The 17,848-nt window shown below is 49.1% G+C and overlaps 1 protein-coding gene across 1 annotated transcript in view; it reads right to left on the reverse strand.

Moving 5' to 3' along the window:
- Positions 1-17,848, reverse strand: part of LOC125439453 (adhesion G protein-coupled receptor B1-like) — a 218,845-nt gene that overhangs the window by 77,189 nt on the left and 123,808 nt on the right. Inside the window, exon 2 of the mRNA XM_048508556.1 lies at positions 11,133-12,053. Within this exon, the coding sequence (XP_048364513.1) occupies positions 11,133-11,883 (751 nt within the window). The 5' untranslated portion in view covers positions 11,884-12,053. The remainder of the gene's footprint in view (positions 1-11,132; positions 12,054-17,848) is intronic.

Below are 17,848 nucleotides of genomic sequence, written 5' to 3' on the forward strand. Positions count from 1 at the left end.
CAAGGAGATTGTCAGCCCCTTTGAGTCTCCTGCAGGAGAGAAAGGGGGGATATAAATCCAAACTCCTCTTCCTCTTCCTCTTCCTCTTCCTCTTCCTCTTCTTCTTCTTCTTCTTCTTCTTCTTCTTCTTCTTCATCATCATCTGTTAAACAATTAATAATGTGACCAGATTTTCACCTTTTTAAAGCGGGATGCGCGCGCACGCAGCCACAGGAGCGCACTGGCTTCTGGGCAGCTCCCCTGTTTCGAACAGGAACCAGAAGTGCCCCAGAAGGCAGTGCGGCAGCCTTCCAAAAATCGGGACATTTAAAAAAAACCCGCAGGACGCGGGACAACTTGGTTAAAAGCAGGACTGTCCTGCCAAAAGCAGGACTGCCAAAGGGACGTCTGGTCACACTAACAATTAATCCAGGGATGCTCTAGAGCAAACAGCCAGGTTTTTATGCACGGTCATAAACAAAGATCTTCATTTGGCTTTGTCCTTTGTCTTTTAATTTTTGTCTTTTCTTTTCGATCTTTGTACTATGCCTTTGAAGGTTCTCTGTATCTATATCCCAAATGAGGCACCCCCTGACCTAGAGGGAATCGTCTCCATCCGCAGAGTTCTGACAAGGTGTTAAATAACGCTGAACTCAGGGGAAAAAAAACCCAACCGCTGCCTAACTTGTGAGTCGTTCACCGGCACACTGCTTCTTAAATTTCACATAAAAGTCCCCGCACAGCAATAATGGGAGCAGTTGCCTGTAAAACTCCTTAGCGCAACTGGATGTAAATTCTACCTCGCGTCTCCCTGGCACACCAATGGCACATTCAGAAGGTAATTGCTGATATTTCCACATTGTGATCATGTCCGTAAGCTATTGAGCACAGAATGGAAGGGATGGCTCTAATTCTCTGCTGGCTCATCACGCCTGGGGCCTTTCCTTACCAGAGACCTTATAACGGAGAGAAACAAGAAGGGCAACGAGGATGATTGAGGGACTGGAGCACCTTCCTTATAGGGAGAGGCTGCAGCGTTTGGAACTCTTTAGTTTGGAGAGGAGGCGTCTGAGGGGGGATATGATTGAAGTCTATAAAATTATGCATGGGGTAGAAAATGTTGACAGAGAGAAATTTTTCTCTCTTTCTCACAATACTAGAACCAGGGGGCATCCATTGAAAATGCTGGGGGGAAGAATTAGGACTAATCAAAGGAAACACTTCTTCACACAACGTGTGATTGGTGTTTGGAATATGCTGCCACAGGAGGTGGTGATGGCCACTCACCTGGATAGCTTTAAAAAGGGCTTGGACAGATTTTATGGAGGAGAAGTTTCGATCTATGGCTACCAATCTTGGATCCTCCTTGATCTTGAGGTTGCAAATGCCTTAGCAGACCAGGGTGCTCCTGAGCAAGCAGCAGCAGCAGAAGGCCATTGCTTCTCACATCCTGCATGTGGAGTCTCCAAAGGCATTCTAAGGCTGGGCCACCAAGCAGTAGCACAGAGCTGGACTAGATGGACTCTGGTCTGATCCAGCAGGCTAGTTTTCAGTCAGAGAACCAGTTTCCATAATTTCTTAAGTTTACTCCCAGAGACAGAAATACCTCCAAGGTATACAGATTTTACATACCTTCCTTAGGGTGGGGTATTTCCATGGAGATACATCTTATTCCCTTTCCCCGTTGGAAATTATTTTAACAAATATACAAACATTGATTTTAACCCCTACACCATTTGATTCTAATACATATGCATAACAATGATAGTGGAATACCAGTAATATAAATTTCTCATTTTCATTTCAGTGTTCGAAAATTATAGAGACATATATATATATATATATATATATATATATATATATATATATATATATATATATATATATATATATATATATATATATATATATATATATATATATATATAAACACATTTTCCATTTAACTAATCACATTCCTTTCTATTCTAACCTCTGATCTCTTTTATGACTTTGTTTACTTCGTGTAGCTATCTCCTGTAGCTAGTTCTGACAAAAACAAAGTTATGAAGTATATTTATTCTGTCACGTATTCTAGCCCTTAGTGACAAGATCTTTAAGATCTTTATCTTTGTTTGCCTGCATAATCACTGACAAGCTTCTAACATGCAGGCCTGCTGGTCTCTATACAGAGAAACCCCATTTTGATTCTTCAAATCTTTGGTTCGTTTCTCTGGTTCTTACAAACTTCATATTCCTTGGTATCAAATATAATTTTTAGGCATTTCCGGCTCCATTCCCACACTGCAATAGGAGAAGGGTGGGTGGAGGTGTTAGAATTGGTGGAGTTCATTACTTAAAGAAAGGAGTTTACTAAAAACTTTGGAAAATTGGAAACCCTTGTTGGATTACTTAGATAAAACTGAAAAAAAGGTAAAATGGTGACTAGTGGTTTGGAAGGTTAGTGGGTTGTTATTATAAGACTTAACAGCAGGGGCGTAACAAGGCAAACTGTAGCCCTGGGCAAAACCTGAGTTGGATGCCCACCCCCCCCCCCATGGGCAGCCACTCCACTATGACCAATTTTTTTTTTTGCACCAGGACATTGGTGCCTGCAGAGGGTGCATTTTTAGACATATCAGCACCACAATTTCCACGCATCATCAGGAGACTGTCCTTATGCTACCCAACAAGTTTAGTGAGGTTTGGTTCAAGGAGTCCAAAGTTATGGACTCCCAAAGGGGGTGCCCCATCCCCCATTGTTTCCAATGGGAGCTAATAGGAGATGGGGGCTGCAGTTTTAAGGGCCATAACTTTGCCCCCCCCCCGAACCAAACTGCACTAAGCCTGGAGGGTATCATCAGGGTAGTCTCCTGATGAGACCCTGAAAGTTTTGAGACTGTGACTTTAGAAATGTGCCCCCCCAGCCTGCAACCCCCATTGACAGCAATACAGAAAACTCAATGCAGAACAAAGATTCTTGGGCAAATTTCTGGGATGTTCCTGCAGGGCGTGCATTTTTGGATGTATCAGCACCAGAATTTCAGGGTATCATCTGGAAACTGCCCTGATGATACCCCCAAGATTTGGTGCAGTTTGGTTCAGGGGATCCAAAGTTATTGGACCCTCACAACTGTAGCACCCATCTCCTATTAGCTCCCATTGGAAACAATGGGGGATGGGGTCACCCCCTTTGGGAGTCCATAACATTGGACTCTCTGAACCAAACCTCACCAAACTTGGGGGGTAGCATAATGACAGTCTCCTGCTGAAATTTTGGTGCTGCTAGCCAGGGGTAGGGAACCCATGGGCTACAGTCAGGGGTGTTGTTAGTTAGTAGCTCCAGGGAATCCATACTTCTATCAGCTACGGGCCAATTGGCCATGCTGATAGAGGCTGGGATGGGAATTGTAGTTCCTGAACATCTGGAGAGCCGCAGGTTCCCTACCCCGGTGCTAGCCTAAAAACTGCGCCCCCTGCAGGCCAAAAATGGAAAACCACTAAAAATACCCAAAAACGAACCCAGCATTTTGATGCCCCCCACAAGGTGGGGCCCTGGGCAGCTGCCCACCTTGCCCAATGGGCATTTCGCCCCTGCTTAACAGAGAAAAGCATTTTGCTTATCACTAGTGGTTATTAAGTTGAAATTTTAAGTATTTTCAGGTTAAAGGTCTTCAATTTGTAATGCCCCATATCTATATACCTAGTACCTTTTTGCCCCACCTGTCCTGCCAGGAGGTCAGAGCGGTCTACTGGGTTTTCCTTTTCTCATCTTATCCCCACAGTGACCTCGCAGTGCAAGTCAGGCAGAGACAGAACAACTGGCCTCGGGCCTCCCGAAAGCTTCACAGCAGAGCAGGGATTTGAAGGCCGGATTTCCCAAACCTACTCCAGCAGGCTAACCTGCATGGCTCTGGTGGCGACACGTAAGACACCGTTCCCTTACGGTCTCCTAATGCATTTCTGATGTTGGAGCTCTTCAGGGGGAAAAAAACCCCTAAATGTAGCAATTTAGGAAACACGGCAGGGAAATTAATTCCAAGTAGCTTTGTGCTAAATTTGCAGGAGTTGTAACGCAGAAGTTGCATTTCTTTAGGTGAGCTGAGGGCAGGAGGAGATGGAATTCTTCCATCTACGCCAGTAGTGGCGTAGGAGGTTAAGAGTTCGTGTATCTAATCTGGAGGAACCGGGTTTGATTCCCAGCTCTGCCGCCCGAGCTGTGGAGGCTTCTCTGGGGAATTCAGATTAGCCTGTGCCCTCCCACACACGCCAGCCTCTCGGAGCTCTCTCAGCCCCACCCACCTCACAGGGTGTTTGTTGTGAGGGGGGAAGGGCAAGGAGATTGTCAGCCCCTTTGAGTCTCTTGCAGGAGAGAAAGGGGGGATATAAATCCAAACTCTTCTTCTTCTTCTTCTTCTCTTTGCTAATGCAACCACTGGCTAGTGACTCCAGGTCGGGAATCCCTGAGTAGCCAGGGTGGTAACAATTAAGTGCTCTCCAGGATAAGCAGGATTACAGCCCTTCTTATCATCCCCTGCCAGCATCATGCTGGCAGGGGATGATGGGAACTGTAGTCCATAACATCTGGAGGGCCGCGAGTTTGACACCTATGCCCTAGAGAATTGGAGCTGGATCCTACGGCAGGCAGGGCTTGAGAGGGGAAGGGGTGCCCACCCACCCAAGCAGCCGTTTTCTCCAGGGGTTCTGATCGCTGCCATCTGGAGACCGTCTGTAATTTTGGGAGATCTCCAGCTCCCACCTAGAAGATGACAGCCCTATCGGGATGCACATTCAAATGGGCACTCACTCATCAAAAGTTATGGTCAGTGTGTTGTCTTGGTTACGAGCAGGTGCACTCTAATCTGGAGAACCGGGATTGATTCCCCGCTCTGCCGCTTGAGCTGTGGAGGCTTATCTGGTGAACCGTGGTGAATCCTGGTGCACTCCAACACAGGCCAGCTGGGTGAAACCTTGTGCACTCCAACACATGCCAGCTGGGGGATCTTGGACTAGTCACAGTTCTTCAGAGCTCTCTCAGGCCCACCCACCTCACAGAGTGTTTTTATTGGGGGGGGGGGGGAGAAGGAGATTGTAAACCCCTTTGGGCCTCCTTACAGGAAAGTAAGGGGGATATAAATCCAAACTCCTCCTCCTCCTCCTCCTCCTCCTCTTCTTCTTCTTCTTCTTCTTCTTCTTCTTCTTCTTCTTCTTCTTCTTCTTCTTCTTCTTCTTCTTCTTTTTCTTTTTCCTTTTCTTTTTCTTTTTCTTTTTCTTGTCCTAGTCTCTGGAGCAGCAGAAAACAAACTAGCTCCCTCACCAACATGGCATCCCTTCAAATATCTAAACATGGCTATCAGGTCACCTCTTAACCTTCTCTTCTCCAGACTAAACATCCCCAGCTCCCCAAGTCTCTCCTCGCAGGGCCTGGATTCCAGACCTTTGACCATTTTGGTTGCCTTCCTCTGGACCCGTTCCAGCTTGTCAATATCCTTCTCGAATTGTGGTGCCCAGAACTCAAGAATCAAGCTTGGCTCTCCAGACAAGAATCTGCCGCCCATGTGGAGGAGCGGGGAATCGAGCCCGATTCTCCAGACTGGAGTCCACCGCTCGTAACCACCACACCATGCTGAGAGAGAGGAATTATTTCATGGAACTGGGGGGGGGGAGTTACAGGGGATTTATGTCCGTGTTTTGGCGCAGCAGAAATCTGACAAATGATCCTTCCACACGGCCTTGCCTGATTCACCATCCCATATATCAGCAAGAGCAAAAAGGACCAGCAGTCAGCCAAGAATAATTAGCACAAAGCATAGAATTGGGATCTCTAGAATGACATGCAGGAGTCTATCTTTGACTTGTCCAAGAGCAGCAGTGGTGTAGGAGGTTAAGAGCTCGTGTATCTAATCTGGAGGAACCGGGTTTGATTCCCCGCTCTGCCGCCTGAGCTGTGGAGGCTGATCTGGGGAATTCAGATTAGCCTGTACACTCCCCCACACACCAGCTGGGTGACCTTGAGCTAGTCACAGTTCTTCAGAGCTCTCTCAGTCCCACCTACCTCACAGGGTATTTGTTGTGAGGGGGGAAGGGCAAGGAGATTGTGAGCCCCTTTGAGTCTCCTGCAGGAGAGAAAGGGGGGATATAAATCCAAACTCTTCTTCCTCCTCCTCCTCCTCCTCCTCCTTCCTCACTCCTCCCTCCTCCCTCCCTCCCTCCTCCTCCTCCTCCTCCTCCTCCTCCTCTTCTTCTTCTTCTTCTTCTTCTTCTTCTTCTTCTTCTTCTTCTTCTTCTTCTTCTTCTTCTTCTTCTTCTTCTTCTCCTTCTTCTTCTTCTTCTTCTTCTTCTTCTTCTTCTTGTCTTCCAAGGGAACTAGAGCAAGTTTGCCGTCAGGGCGCCCCCTGTTAACTGGCGCCCAGGGGAACAGCCCTGCCTTATCCCACCCTAGTTACGCCCTTGGTGACCCCCCATCTCCCAAAATATCAAGGAAGAAAGCAGACGGCGGATAGGGATTTCTTTGTCCCCCACCCGAAGCTCCGAGAGAGGCCTACAGAACATCCCGGAGTCGTCCTGACATCTGGCAAAGCCCAGTGTCTTGGCGTCGATCCCTTCTGCTGTGTGCACGTCAAGTTCACAGAATGGCTTGTTTTACCGACACTCCGAGGAGATCTGGGCAAGGGCGCTCGCTTCCCACCATCTGCCGTCAGCGGCAGGAGCCAAGGATGGGGTCAGGGCAGGCGCTCGCAGAAGGGCCGTTTGCAAAAATGATAAAACAATGCGGCCTTCCCGGGCTTTCCCACAAACACACACACACACACACACACACCGCTCACTGGAGTGCCAAAAGAGTCACGCGCAACCTCTCTTCCTTTGCCCAAATGGCAGAAGAGGGGAGACCAGAAGAAGATCCTGTCGATTCATCTCTGACTCAGCAAAAGCGGCTTCCGGCCAAAACCGGCACCATTTGAAACCCCGCAATTGACTGCTTGTGATGTATTTGCAAATAGCATCAAAGCCGTGTTTGTGTGCAGGGAGGGGGGGGGCAGAAATGGCAGCAAATAAGCTCTCTGATGCTGCAGTGGAGGAACACAAATGGTACAGTTTGCTATCCTGCCTCCTAACGCTGTTTGATGAATGCATGTATTTACAGCCCTGGAGCACAAGGGGTTGAATATAGGGTGGTGGGATGTGATGTCAAGTCCAAGCTGACCTGGAGATATCCCCTAGGACAGTAGCTCCCTACTTGGGGTACGCTCACACCCAGTGGTATACAGCAGTGTGTTTGGGGGCACATGAAAAAATTATGTAGTGGGGGTACGATTTTAGGGAAATGGGTTGCCAAGGGGTATGCGAGTGAAAAAAAGAAAATTAGGAACCAGCGCTCCATATGATGAAAGGACCTTTGACTCTGGAAAGCTATTGCCCCCAAAATATTGTTGGTCTGCTCACAACCTGAGTTCAATCCCACCAGAAGTCAGTTTCACGCAGCCAGCTTAAAGTGAACTCAGCCTTCCAACCTTCCAAGGTCAGTAAAATGAATCATAGAGTTGGAAGATACCTCAAGGGCCATCAAGTCCAACCCCCTGCCGTGCAGGAATACACAGTTAAAGCTCTCCTGACAGATGACCATCCAGCCTCTCTTTAAAAGCCTCCAAAGAAGGAGACTCCACCACACTCCGAGGTATGCGATTCCCACTGGGTCTAGCAATACAGCCCTTGACGGGCTCAGGAAGTTTTTTCCTGATGTTTAGGTGGGAATCTCTTTTCAACTTTCACCTTCGGAACCATTGGACTCCCCTGGTCCTAGTCTCTGGAGCAGCAGAAAACAAGCTTGCTCCCTCCCCAACATGACAACATGAGTACCCAGCTTGTGAGGGTAAAGTGTAAATGACTTGGGGAGAAAGTGACAAACCACCCGATAAACATAGGATGTACCTGCCAGAGGAACTGGGGGTATCCCCTGTCCCCGGGTGTGACTCAGCAGGTCACGAGGGGGGCACAAAACTGCTCCCCAACCGAAGCCTGCTGCAGGGCCCCCGGGTGCCCCTCGAGTTGAGGAGCGCCCAGTTGGCCCGCAGCAAGCTGCTGCCGGGTCTGCCCCCCACACCTCCATCAGGCAGGGAGGCGCAGGGGTGAGGGGGTGGGCGCCCAAAACAGTATTGCCCCCGGGCACCATTTCCCCTCTATATGCCTCTGATGCCTACCAAACAGTGGTGGGATATATAAAAAAGGGGGGATATAAATCCAAACTCTTCTTCTTAATGAGGAGGTCACTTTAGCAGCCTGAACATGACCCGGGGGAAACATGCATCTTCTTTGGCCATTAAGAGGGTTTAGTCAAGATTGTTATTTGTCACATTACTGAGCATCCAGCGATTTTCTCCATTCCACTGATGCTTCTACACTGACTTGGCTATCATTGCAGAAGAGGGCTGGTGCTATGGTAACACATCAGGCGGCAGCTGTGGCACTGTGAGAAAGCCCCCACTTTGCATTCAGAAGGTACCAGGTTCAGTCCACGGAATCTCCAGTTAAAAAGGACAGGTGGTAGGTCACGTATGAGATTTATGGCTGAGACCTTCGCAATCTGAGTAGACATTTCTGACCTGAATGAACCAAGGATCTGAGTAAGGAGAAGGCAACTTCCTGTGTGTGGGCTGTTCCTGGTGCTCTAAACCAAGTCTTGGCAGCAGGCCGGCATGGACGGCCCTGGCAGGATTCCTGCTTCAGGCAGCTGACGCTGGTGGCCAGTCAGCACACCCTTGCTCTGCTGCAGCACGTTAGTCTGACGTCATCACAGAATGGAGGAAATACAAAAAACATATCACAGAATCGCAGAGTTTGAAGGGGCAATGCTGGACATCTAGCTCAATGAAGTATTAGCCTAAAAAGCATCCTAGAAAAGTGTTTGTCCAGGCTGCCAGCAAGGGGGAGCTCACCATTTCCGGTGGCAGCTGATCCCACAGTTACACAACACTTAATATTAAAAAAAAATCCGAATATCCAGTCGGAGCCTTTCTGCCCATAATTTTAAACCCATTATTGTGACTCCTCTCCTCTGCTGCCAACAGGAACAGCTGCCTGCCCTCCTCTAAGGGACAACCCCTCAAATACTTCTAGAGTGCAATCTTGTTCCCCTTCAACCTCCCCTTCCCTGCCTGAAGATTCCCAAGTCCTTCAGCCTTTCCTCAGAGGGCTAGGTCCAGAGGTGGGATCCAGCAGGTTCTCACAGGTCCCCGAGAGTAGGTTACTAATTATTTGTGTGTGCCGAGAGAGGGTTACTAATGGGTGATTTTGCCACGTGATTTTTGCCTTAGTTACGCCCCTCCTCTCAGCAGAAGCGCGCAGAACTTGAAGCAGTCTAGCAGGAGGTGCACCGCCGTGCGTGGCAGCCTGCGCCTGCGTGCATTCGTTTCCCGCCCAAGGACCGGCGCAGCAGCTGCGTCCTTGCCACAGCCCCTCCCAGGAATGCCCCGCCCCCAGAATGCCCAGCCACGCCCCCGTCATGCCCCGCCCAGCCCCATTGGTGCTACGCCACAGTTTGAATCCCACCACCATGGGAACCTGTTACTAAAAGTTTTGGATCCCACCACTGGCTAGGTCTCCAGGCATGTCAACAGATAATGGCCAAGAAAGAAGCCCTCTGAACTACTGCAAATGTCCAAAGTACGGTGCACCTATATAGAAAAAAAAGGGGGGAAATACTCTCAGCCTATACCCTCAGTTCACAATTCAGCGATGGGAATGATAACATCCTCAAATCTCACATCAAACAAACCAACCCAATCGATGAAACAGCACTAAAAAGGTATGCAGAACTTTCAACCAGTTCCAACCCAGAATCAACCGGTTGACGTTTCTTACGTGGCGAACGATTTCCGTCAAAATCACGAAACGAAGATTGAACCACCAAAAAAAAGAGGTGTTTGGGATATGTCCATAAACAAGAGATTCAAACCCTGCACCGGGAGCATCGTATGCATCTGTTCTGATCACGTGGACGGTTTCCTCTAGAGCAGTACTTCCCAACTTGGGGTACGTGTCGGAGTGCCTGGGGGTACACCGAAAATGCATAATCGGTTTGCTAATATGGGGGGGTACAGTTTTAGGAACGTGGGATTCCAAGGTATATACCAGTGAGAAAAGGTCAGAAACCATTGCTCTAGGCGGGGAAAGAGCATTCCCTTGATGTAAGACTCTTATTCATTTGTTTGAAACATTTGTTAGCTGCTTTTGTTTCTTGCTGCACTCAAGGCAGCTTACCATGTAAGCCTCTTCTATTTGAAGAAGGCCCATTACTCTAGAGTAGGGATCCCCGAACCTTTTTTGAGTCAGTGGGCACCTTAGGAATCCCACCATGGCTTAGTGGGATCAGCCACAAAATGGCCGCCACTGCTTACAAGTGAAAATCCTTGTGCTGCAGCAGTAGTTACTGCCCAAGCAACTTTAAAAAAATTAAAATCTGCACAGCTAATGAAAACTCCAATGACCAATCAGAAGCCTTGCTGGGCAAAAGGCCTACCTGGCCCCACCCCCTTTCTAAAAACACTCTGGTAATCAGGAAAGCCAATCAAAACTCCAATGACCAATCAGAAGCCTTACTGGGCAAAAGGCCTACCTGGCCCCACCCCCTTTCTAAAAACACTCTGGTAATCAGGAAAGCCCATCAAATCTCCAATGACCAATCAGAAGCCTTGTGGGCAAAAGGCCTACCTGGCCCCGCCCCCTTTCTAAAAACACTCTGGTAATCAGGAAAGCCAATCAAATCTCCAATGACCAATCAGAAGCCTTGCTGGGCAAAAGGCCTGCCTGGCCCCACCCCCTTTCTAAAAACACTCTGGTAATCAGGAAAGCCCATCAAAACTCCAATGACCAATCAGAAGCCTTGCTGGGCAAAAGGCCTACCTGGCCCCACCCCCTTTCTAAAAACACTCTGGTAATCAGGAAAGCCAATCAAATCTCCAATGACCAATCAGAAGCCTTCGCTGGGCAAAAGCCCTACCTGGCCCCACCCCCTTTCTAGAAACACTCTGGTACCCAGAAAAGTGTCAGCGGGCACTATGGTGCCCATGAGTTTCCTGTTCTAGAGGAAAGTTCTAGTAGAACAGATCTGGAGGATCCAATCCTTTCACTTCCATTTCCCGGGTCATGAAGTTGTTTGAGTCGACATGGTCACTTACCCAAAAAATTCAGCACCTCGCCGTCCTTCGGGCTGCTCACGCAGTTCTCCAAGTAAATCCCATCCTTAAAGCAGTCCTTCTTCTTGGGCAAGCCCAGGATCTCGCTGGGCTGCTCCAGAACCTCCCCGCTGGCGCAAGAGCACGGCGTCTGCATGATGCCGCAAGGGTGGAAGCTGCTGCTGGTGGCCAGGCAGGTGTCCAACCACTTGCACAACATCTGGCAGGCCGCTTTGCTGGGGTTCCGGTTGCCAACCACCAGGTATTCCACGGAGAAGTCCCGGTCCTGAGCCTTGGCCGGCTTCCACCGGCCACGCCCGCTCTCCGTGGCGGCGGCGGTGGCGGTCTGTTTCATCTGGAGGAACTGCTTGTTGGACTGGAGGAAGGCGTAGCGGGTGGAGCTGTCGTAGAGGTTCAGGACGTCGTCAAAGCTCTCCATGCCCAGGTAGGTCCGCGTGGACTCCAAGAACGAGTCAAACTGGTAGGTGCGGATCTGCTGGCGGTCGCATGCGCCCGCCGGCTTCAGCACCTTCATGTACAGGGTGTACCTCCTGGGGTCCGGGTTCTGGATAATCCAAGAGCAGCGGGAAGTGTTCAACGGGAAGACGGCCAAGGAGGAGAAATACCCAAAGAATTTGCCCTGGACCAGAGTGGTGCACGAAGACTGTCCCAGGTCGAGGGCCACCCCGGTCTGCGCAACGAGAAGTGGCACTAGGAATAGCAAGTTCAAGGAAAATCCGGTTCTCCTCCTCATCCTAGGTCCCTGGTCCTTTGGAACTCACTGCGATTGCCAGGAAGCGGGCCGATCTGGGACATAACAGGAAGGAGGGGAGAGAGTTCTTGCTCCAGGTGCCTCAGGTGAGCTCAGGCCAGCCTTCCCATCTCGTGAGTTGGGCTCCTCCTGGTGGCCGAGGCAGGTATCACCTGGGGACGAGAATAAGAGCAGCTGGGTTAGTTCCAGGGCAGAGGGGAGCGGAGAAGCTTTCAGCCGTTCCTCGAGGGGGAGTCGGGCAGGTACCGACGTCGCCTCGAGGCCATCTGGGAAATCTGGCAGCCAGATCAAGGGCACATCTGTTGGGGGCAATGCACTCCGCCCCTCTCCCCACACACCACAAAGCGCAGCCCACACAAGCAACCCTCTTCAACTTGGGACGTGTTCTGCAGCCAAGTGCATCTCCCCCCCCCCCCCCCCCGCAACCTCTCTGCAGAAGCCTGGCACAGATTTCCACTTCAGCTGCGCCTGTAGAGTCACATGCAAATTGCCAGCAAGATCAGCCAGCCTCTTCCTCTGCCAGCTCCTCGCCCGTTACATACATCATCCCCCCCACACACACAAGCAAAGTCTATCATGGCCTTGGTCCTTCGCCTCTCTCCCTACGCTCTGCTCATCACAGCTGGAGGAGGAGGAGGAGGAGAGGAGGAGGAGGAGGAGGAGGGAGAGGAGGAGGAGGAGGAGGAGGAGGAGAAAAAGAAGAGGAGAAGAAGAAGGAGGAGGAGGAGGAGGAAGAGGAGGAAGAAGAGAAGAAGAAAAAGAAGAGGAGGAGGAGGAGGAAGAGGAGGAGGAGTAGAAGAGGAGGAGGAGGAGGGGAGGAGGAGGAGGAGAGGAGGAGGAGGAGGAGGAGGAGAGGAGGAGGAGGAGGAGAAAAAGAAGAAGAGGAGAAGGAGAAGGAGGAGGAGGAGGAGGAGGAGGAGAGGAGGAAGAAGAGAAGAAGAAAAAGAAGAGGAGGAGGAAGAGGAAGAGGAGGAGGAGGAGGAGTAGAAGAGGAGGAGGAGGAGGAGGGGAGGAGGAGGAGGAGAGGAGGAGGAGGAGGAGGAGGAGGAGAAAAAGAAGAAGAGGAGAAGGAGGAGGAGGAGGAGGAGAGGAGGAAGAAGAGAAGAAGAAGAAAAAGAAGAGGAGGAGGAAGAGGAGGAGGAGGAGAAGAGGAGGAGGAGGAGGAGAAGGAGGAGGAGAAGAAAAGGAGGAGGAAAAGAAGAAAAAGAAGAAGAGGAGGAGGAGGAGGAGAAGGAGGAGGAGGAGGAGGAGAGGAGGAGGAGGAGAAGAAGAAAAAGAAGAAGAGAAGGAGAAGGAGAAGAAGAAGAAGAAGAAGAGGAGGAGGAGGAGGAGGAGGAGAAGAAGGAGAAGAAGAGGAGGAGGAGGAGGAGGAGTTATGATTTATATCCCACTTTTCTCTATCTTTAAGAAGTCTCAAAGCAGCTTACAAAGCAGCTTCTTCCCCCTCCCCCCAACAGATACCTCGTGAGATAGGTGGGGCTGAGGGTCCTGAGAGGACTGTGACTAGTTCAAAGTCACTCAGCTGGATTTGTGTGTAGCAGTGGGGAAACAAACCCGGCTCTCCAGATAAGAGTCCGCCACTCATCCCAGCAGAACCTTCTGAAGAAGAGGAGGAGGAGGAGGAGGAGTTTGGATTTATACCCCACTATTCTCTGCCTAAAGCAGCTGACAAACTCCTTCCCTTCCTCTCCCCACAGCAGCCCCCTTGTGAGGTAGGAGGGGCTGAGAGAGTTCTGAGAGAACTACGTTCTCTCCTTAGGGTGAGTTTCATGTTTTATTTTAGGTGAACATTTAGCTCCACAACATCAGTCACCCTGCCGACGATTGCATCAGTTGCACACTTTGGAAGATGCACTCTCTCTGCCGAAGCAGACACCGCAGGGGAGAGACCCTCGGAAACCCGTGTCTGCCACTGTAGCCACGTGACCATTAATCTTTCCTTGCTGAGCTTGCAAGCAAACCAAAAGTCGAAGCGCTATTCAATAGTCAATGAAGTCTGCTCCAAGTTGTTTTCATCTTGGACACGTAATTGCAGCAGTTACAGAAAAGTCAGATAAATGGCTTTTTAATTACAGGATGATATTTGACCGCTTATCTTGCTAGATCAGATGTAACTCACACACATGCGCTGATTGGCTTATTTGCATCTGTGCTGATTGGCTCATATCAATCCATTATCCAGATAATAATCACATGACTATAATAGAACAGATTTAGAGCGAGATAAGGCTGATATTTCTTTTTTCTGCAAATTTGCAGTAGTTTGACAAGACAGTCAGATTTATATGAACAGAAGCCTCAGAAGAAGACTAGGTGAGATGTCTGGGCGTGTAACGTTTTGATCCTCCTTAAAAGCAGTGGGATAAAAAGGTGAAATCTGGTTTGCTTCTTAAACTTTTTCTCACTATAATATAGAATCATAGAATCCTAGAGCTGGAAGAGACCCCCAAGGGCCATCCAGTCTAACCCCCTGCCCTCCAGGAAGACACAATCAAAGCACTCCTGACACCCGGTCATCCAGCCTTTGCTTAAAAACTACCAAAGAAGGAGACTCCACCACCTTCCAGGGCATCGTATTCCATTGTCAAACAGTCCTTGCCATCAGGAAGTTCTCCTGATGTTTGGGTGGAATCTCTTTCCCTCTATCTTAAACCTGTTGCTCCTTGTCCTGGTCCAGTGGTTCTCAACCTTCCTAATGCCACAACCCTTTAATACATAGGTGTCAAACTCGCGGACCTCCAGATGTTTTGGACTACAGTTCCCATCATCCAGTATGATGGGAATTGTAGTCTATAACATCTGGAGGGCCGCGAGTTTGACACATGTGCTTTAATACAGTTCCTCATGTTGTGGTGACCCCCAACCCTAACATTTATCCATTGTACGGATGGAGAACACTGATCCAGAGAGTCTTAGGCGACTCCTGTGAAAGGGTCATTTGACCCCCAAAGGGGTTCCGACCCCCAGGTTGAGAACCACTGTCCTAGTCACTGGAGCAGCAGAAAACAAGCTTGCTCCCTCTTCAACATGGCATCCCTTCAAATATTTCAGCATGGCTATCATGTCACCCGTTAACCTTCTCTTCTCCAGACTAAACATCCCCAGCTGCCAAAGTCTTTCCTCATAGGACATGGACTCCAGACCTTTGACCATTTTGGTTGCCCTCCTCTGGACCCGTTCCAGCTTGTCAATATCCTTCTTGAATTGTGGTGCCCAGAACTGAACACAGTGCTCTAGGTGAGGTCTGACCAATGCAGAACAGAGAGGTACTACCCTGTTTCCCCAAATATAAGACATCCCCAGAAAATAAGACGTAGTAGAGGTTTTGCTGAAGTGCGAAATATAAGGCATTCCCCGAAAGTAAGACGTAGCAAAGTTTTTGTTTGGAAGCATGCCCGACGAACAGAACACAGAAAAATAAGACATCCCCTGAAAATAAGACATAGCGCATCTTTGGGAGCAAAAATTAATATAAGACACTGCCTTATTTTCGGGGAAACACGGTATTATGACCTCCGATCTAGACACTATACTCCTGTTGATGCAACCTAGATTCACAGCAATGCTAGGAACTCTGGTAATTTTAGCCTTCATCTTTATGGTAATAGTAGGGTTAATTTTTTTTTCCTCGCACAAAAAAGAGAACAGTTTCTTTCCTACGAATGGTAAAAGTGTCTATGTGTTTTCCGAATGGTTTGCTGGTTAAAGTTCAAAGAACCAAACCTGCCCTTCTACTCTTTTGTATTATCAGAACTGAAGGCTGATAATCATCCGTTAATAGAGAAATCCTGGAGAACTGTGCTTTTAAACAGCTTAAAGAAGTGGAAAGTGTTCAGATCAGGAGGGGATTTCTCGAGAAATATTTTGCTTTTTTTTGAAGTCCGCAGGAGAAAGGCGGACTATATGTAGAAACTGGAAGTTTTGGGGTGACTCCGCTAAGAAGCAGAATTAGGAAGCCGTTGTGGTTCAGCCCCTAATACGAGGACCCCGAAATTTCGGAGCTGGTGGGCAGCTCTGGCATTTTGATACAGCCCGGTGGGTGCAGTCACAAAATGGCCGCCACAGAATTGCTACAGACAATTGGTGGCAGCTTACTATTCGTCACACAGAGAAGATCTTTATGCTCTGGTGGCAGCTGCTTTCAATGCAGTGTTGTTGTTGTTTTTTTAAAAAAACAAATCTGCACAGATTTCCAATGGACAATCAGGCTGGGCTCAAGTCCCCCTCAGCCCCACCCATTTCCTAAAAAACACTTTACGGGTGTTAGAAAAAGTATCGGTTTGCACACAGTTGGGGATATCTGGCCTAGATGATTTTGCCACAGAAGAAGAAGAAGAAGAAGAAGAAGAAGAAGAAGAAGAAGAAGAAGAAGAAGAAGAAGAAGAAGAAGAAGAAGAAGAAGAAGAAGAAGGGGAAGGGGAAGGGGAAGGGGAAGGGGAAGGGGAAGGGGAAGGGGAAGGGGAAGGGGAAGGGGAAGGGGAAGGGGAAGGAGAAGGAGAAGGAGAAGGAGAAGGAGAAGAAGAAGAAGAAGAAGAAGAAGAAGAAGAAGAAGAAGAAGAAGAAGAAGAAGAAGAAGAAGAAGAAGAAGAAGAAGAAGAAGAAGAAGAAGAAGAAGAAGAAGAAGAAGAAGAAGAAAAGGAGTTTGGATTTATATCCCCCCATTTCTCTCCTGCAGGAGACTCAAAGGGGCTTACAATCTCCCTGCCCTTCCCCCCTCACAACAAACACCCTGTGAGGTAGGTGGGGCTGAGAGAGTTCCGAGAAGCTGTGACTAGCCCAAGGTCACCCAGCTGGCATGTGTGGGAGGGCACAGGCTAATCTGAATTCCCCAGATAAGCCTCCACAGCTCAGGCGGCAGAGCGGGGAATCAAACCCGGTTCCTCCAGATTAGAAACACGAGCTCTTAACCTCCTACGCCACCGAATTCAAAAATTGCGAGTGAGCGGGGTTTTTAATCTCGAGGCAATTGTTCTTCATTGGCATGAATGATTTCACGAGGCTTTCTGTGCGGATAACCAAAGAGAGTGGAATAATATAACAAGTGAATGGAGTAGGGGTCAAATTCAGTGCCTGCTTGTACTTAAAACCACCAGTCGGGAAGAATCTCGGCTCGCAGGCCTGGGAAATTTCCAACATCAATTAGGGAGCATATTGCTCGAGATAATAGCAAGAATCCACTGAGCCAACAGAAGGACGCTTCAGTATCATTGCTAAAAGGAGATGATGGGGGGGGGGAGGAAGAGGAAGAGGAAGAGGAGGAAGAGGAAAAATGAGGGGGAGCAGGAGAAATATGTGGATTTATACCCCACCTTTCTCAATAATAAGGAGTCTCAAAGTGCCTTACAAACTCCTTCCCTTCCTCTCCCCAAAACAGACACCTTATGAGGTAGTAGAAGAAGAGTTTGGATTTATGTCTCCCCTTTCTCTCCTGCAGGAGACTCAAAGGGGCTTACAATCTCCTTGCCCTTCCCCCCTCACAACAAACACCCTGTGAGGTAGGTGGGGCTGAGAGAGCTCCGAGAAGCTGTGACTAGCCCAAGGTCACCCAGCTGGCGTGTGTGGGAGTGCACAGGCTAATCTGAATTCCCCAGATAAGCCTCCACAGCTCAGGTGGCAGAGCTGGGAATCAAACCCGGTTCCTCCAGATTAGATACATGAGCTCTTAACCTCCTACGCCGCTGCTACGCCCCCCTTTCTCTCCTGCAGAAGACTCAAAGGGGCTGGCAATCTCCTTTCCCTTCCCCCCTCACAACAAACACCCTGTGAGGTAGGTGGGGCTAAGAGAGCTCTGAAAAAAATGTGACAACCCCAAGGTCACCCAGTAGGCCTCATGTGTAGGAGAAGGGAAACAAACCCAGTCCTCCAGATAAGAGTCTTTTGCTCATGTGGAAGAGCGGGGCATCAAACCCAGTTCTCCAAATTAGAATCCGCTGCTCTTAACCGCTAC

This window comes from Sphaerodactylus townsendi, linkage group LG09 (genome assembly GCF_021028975.2).
Source record: "Sphaerodactylus townsendi isolate TG3544 linkage group LG09, MPM_Stown_v2.3, whole genome shotgun sequence".
In the NCBI taxonomy this organism is placed as follows: domain Eukaryota; kingdom Metazoa; phylum Chordata; class Lepidosauria; order Squamata; family Sphaerodactylidae; genus Sphaerodactylus; species Sphaerodactylus townsendi.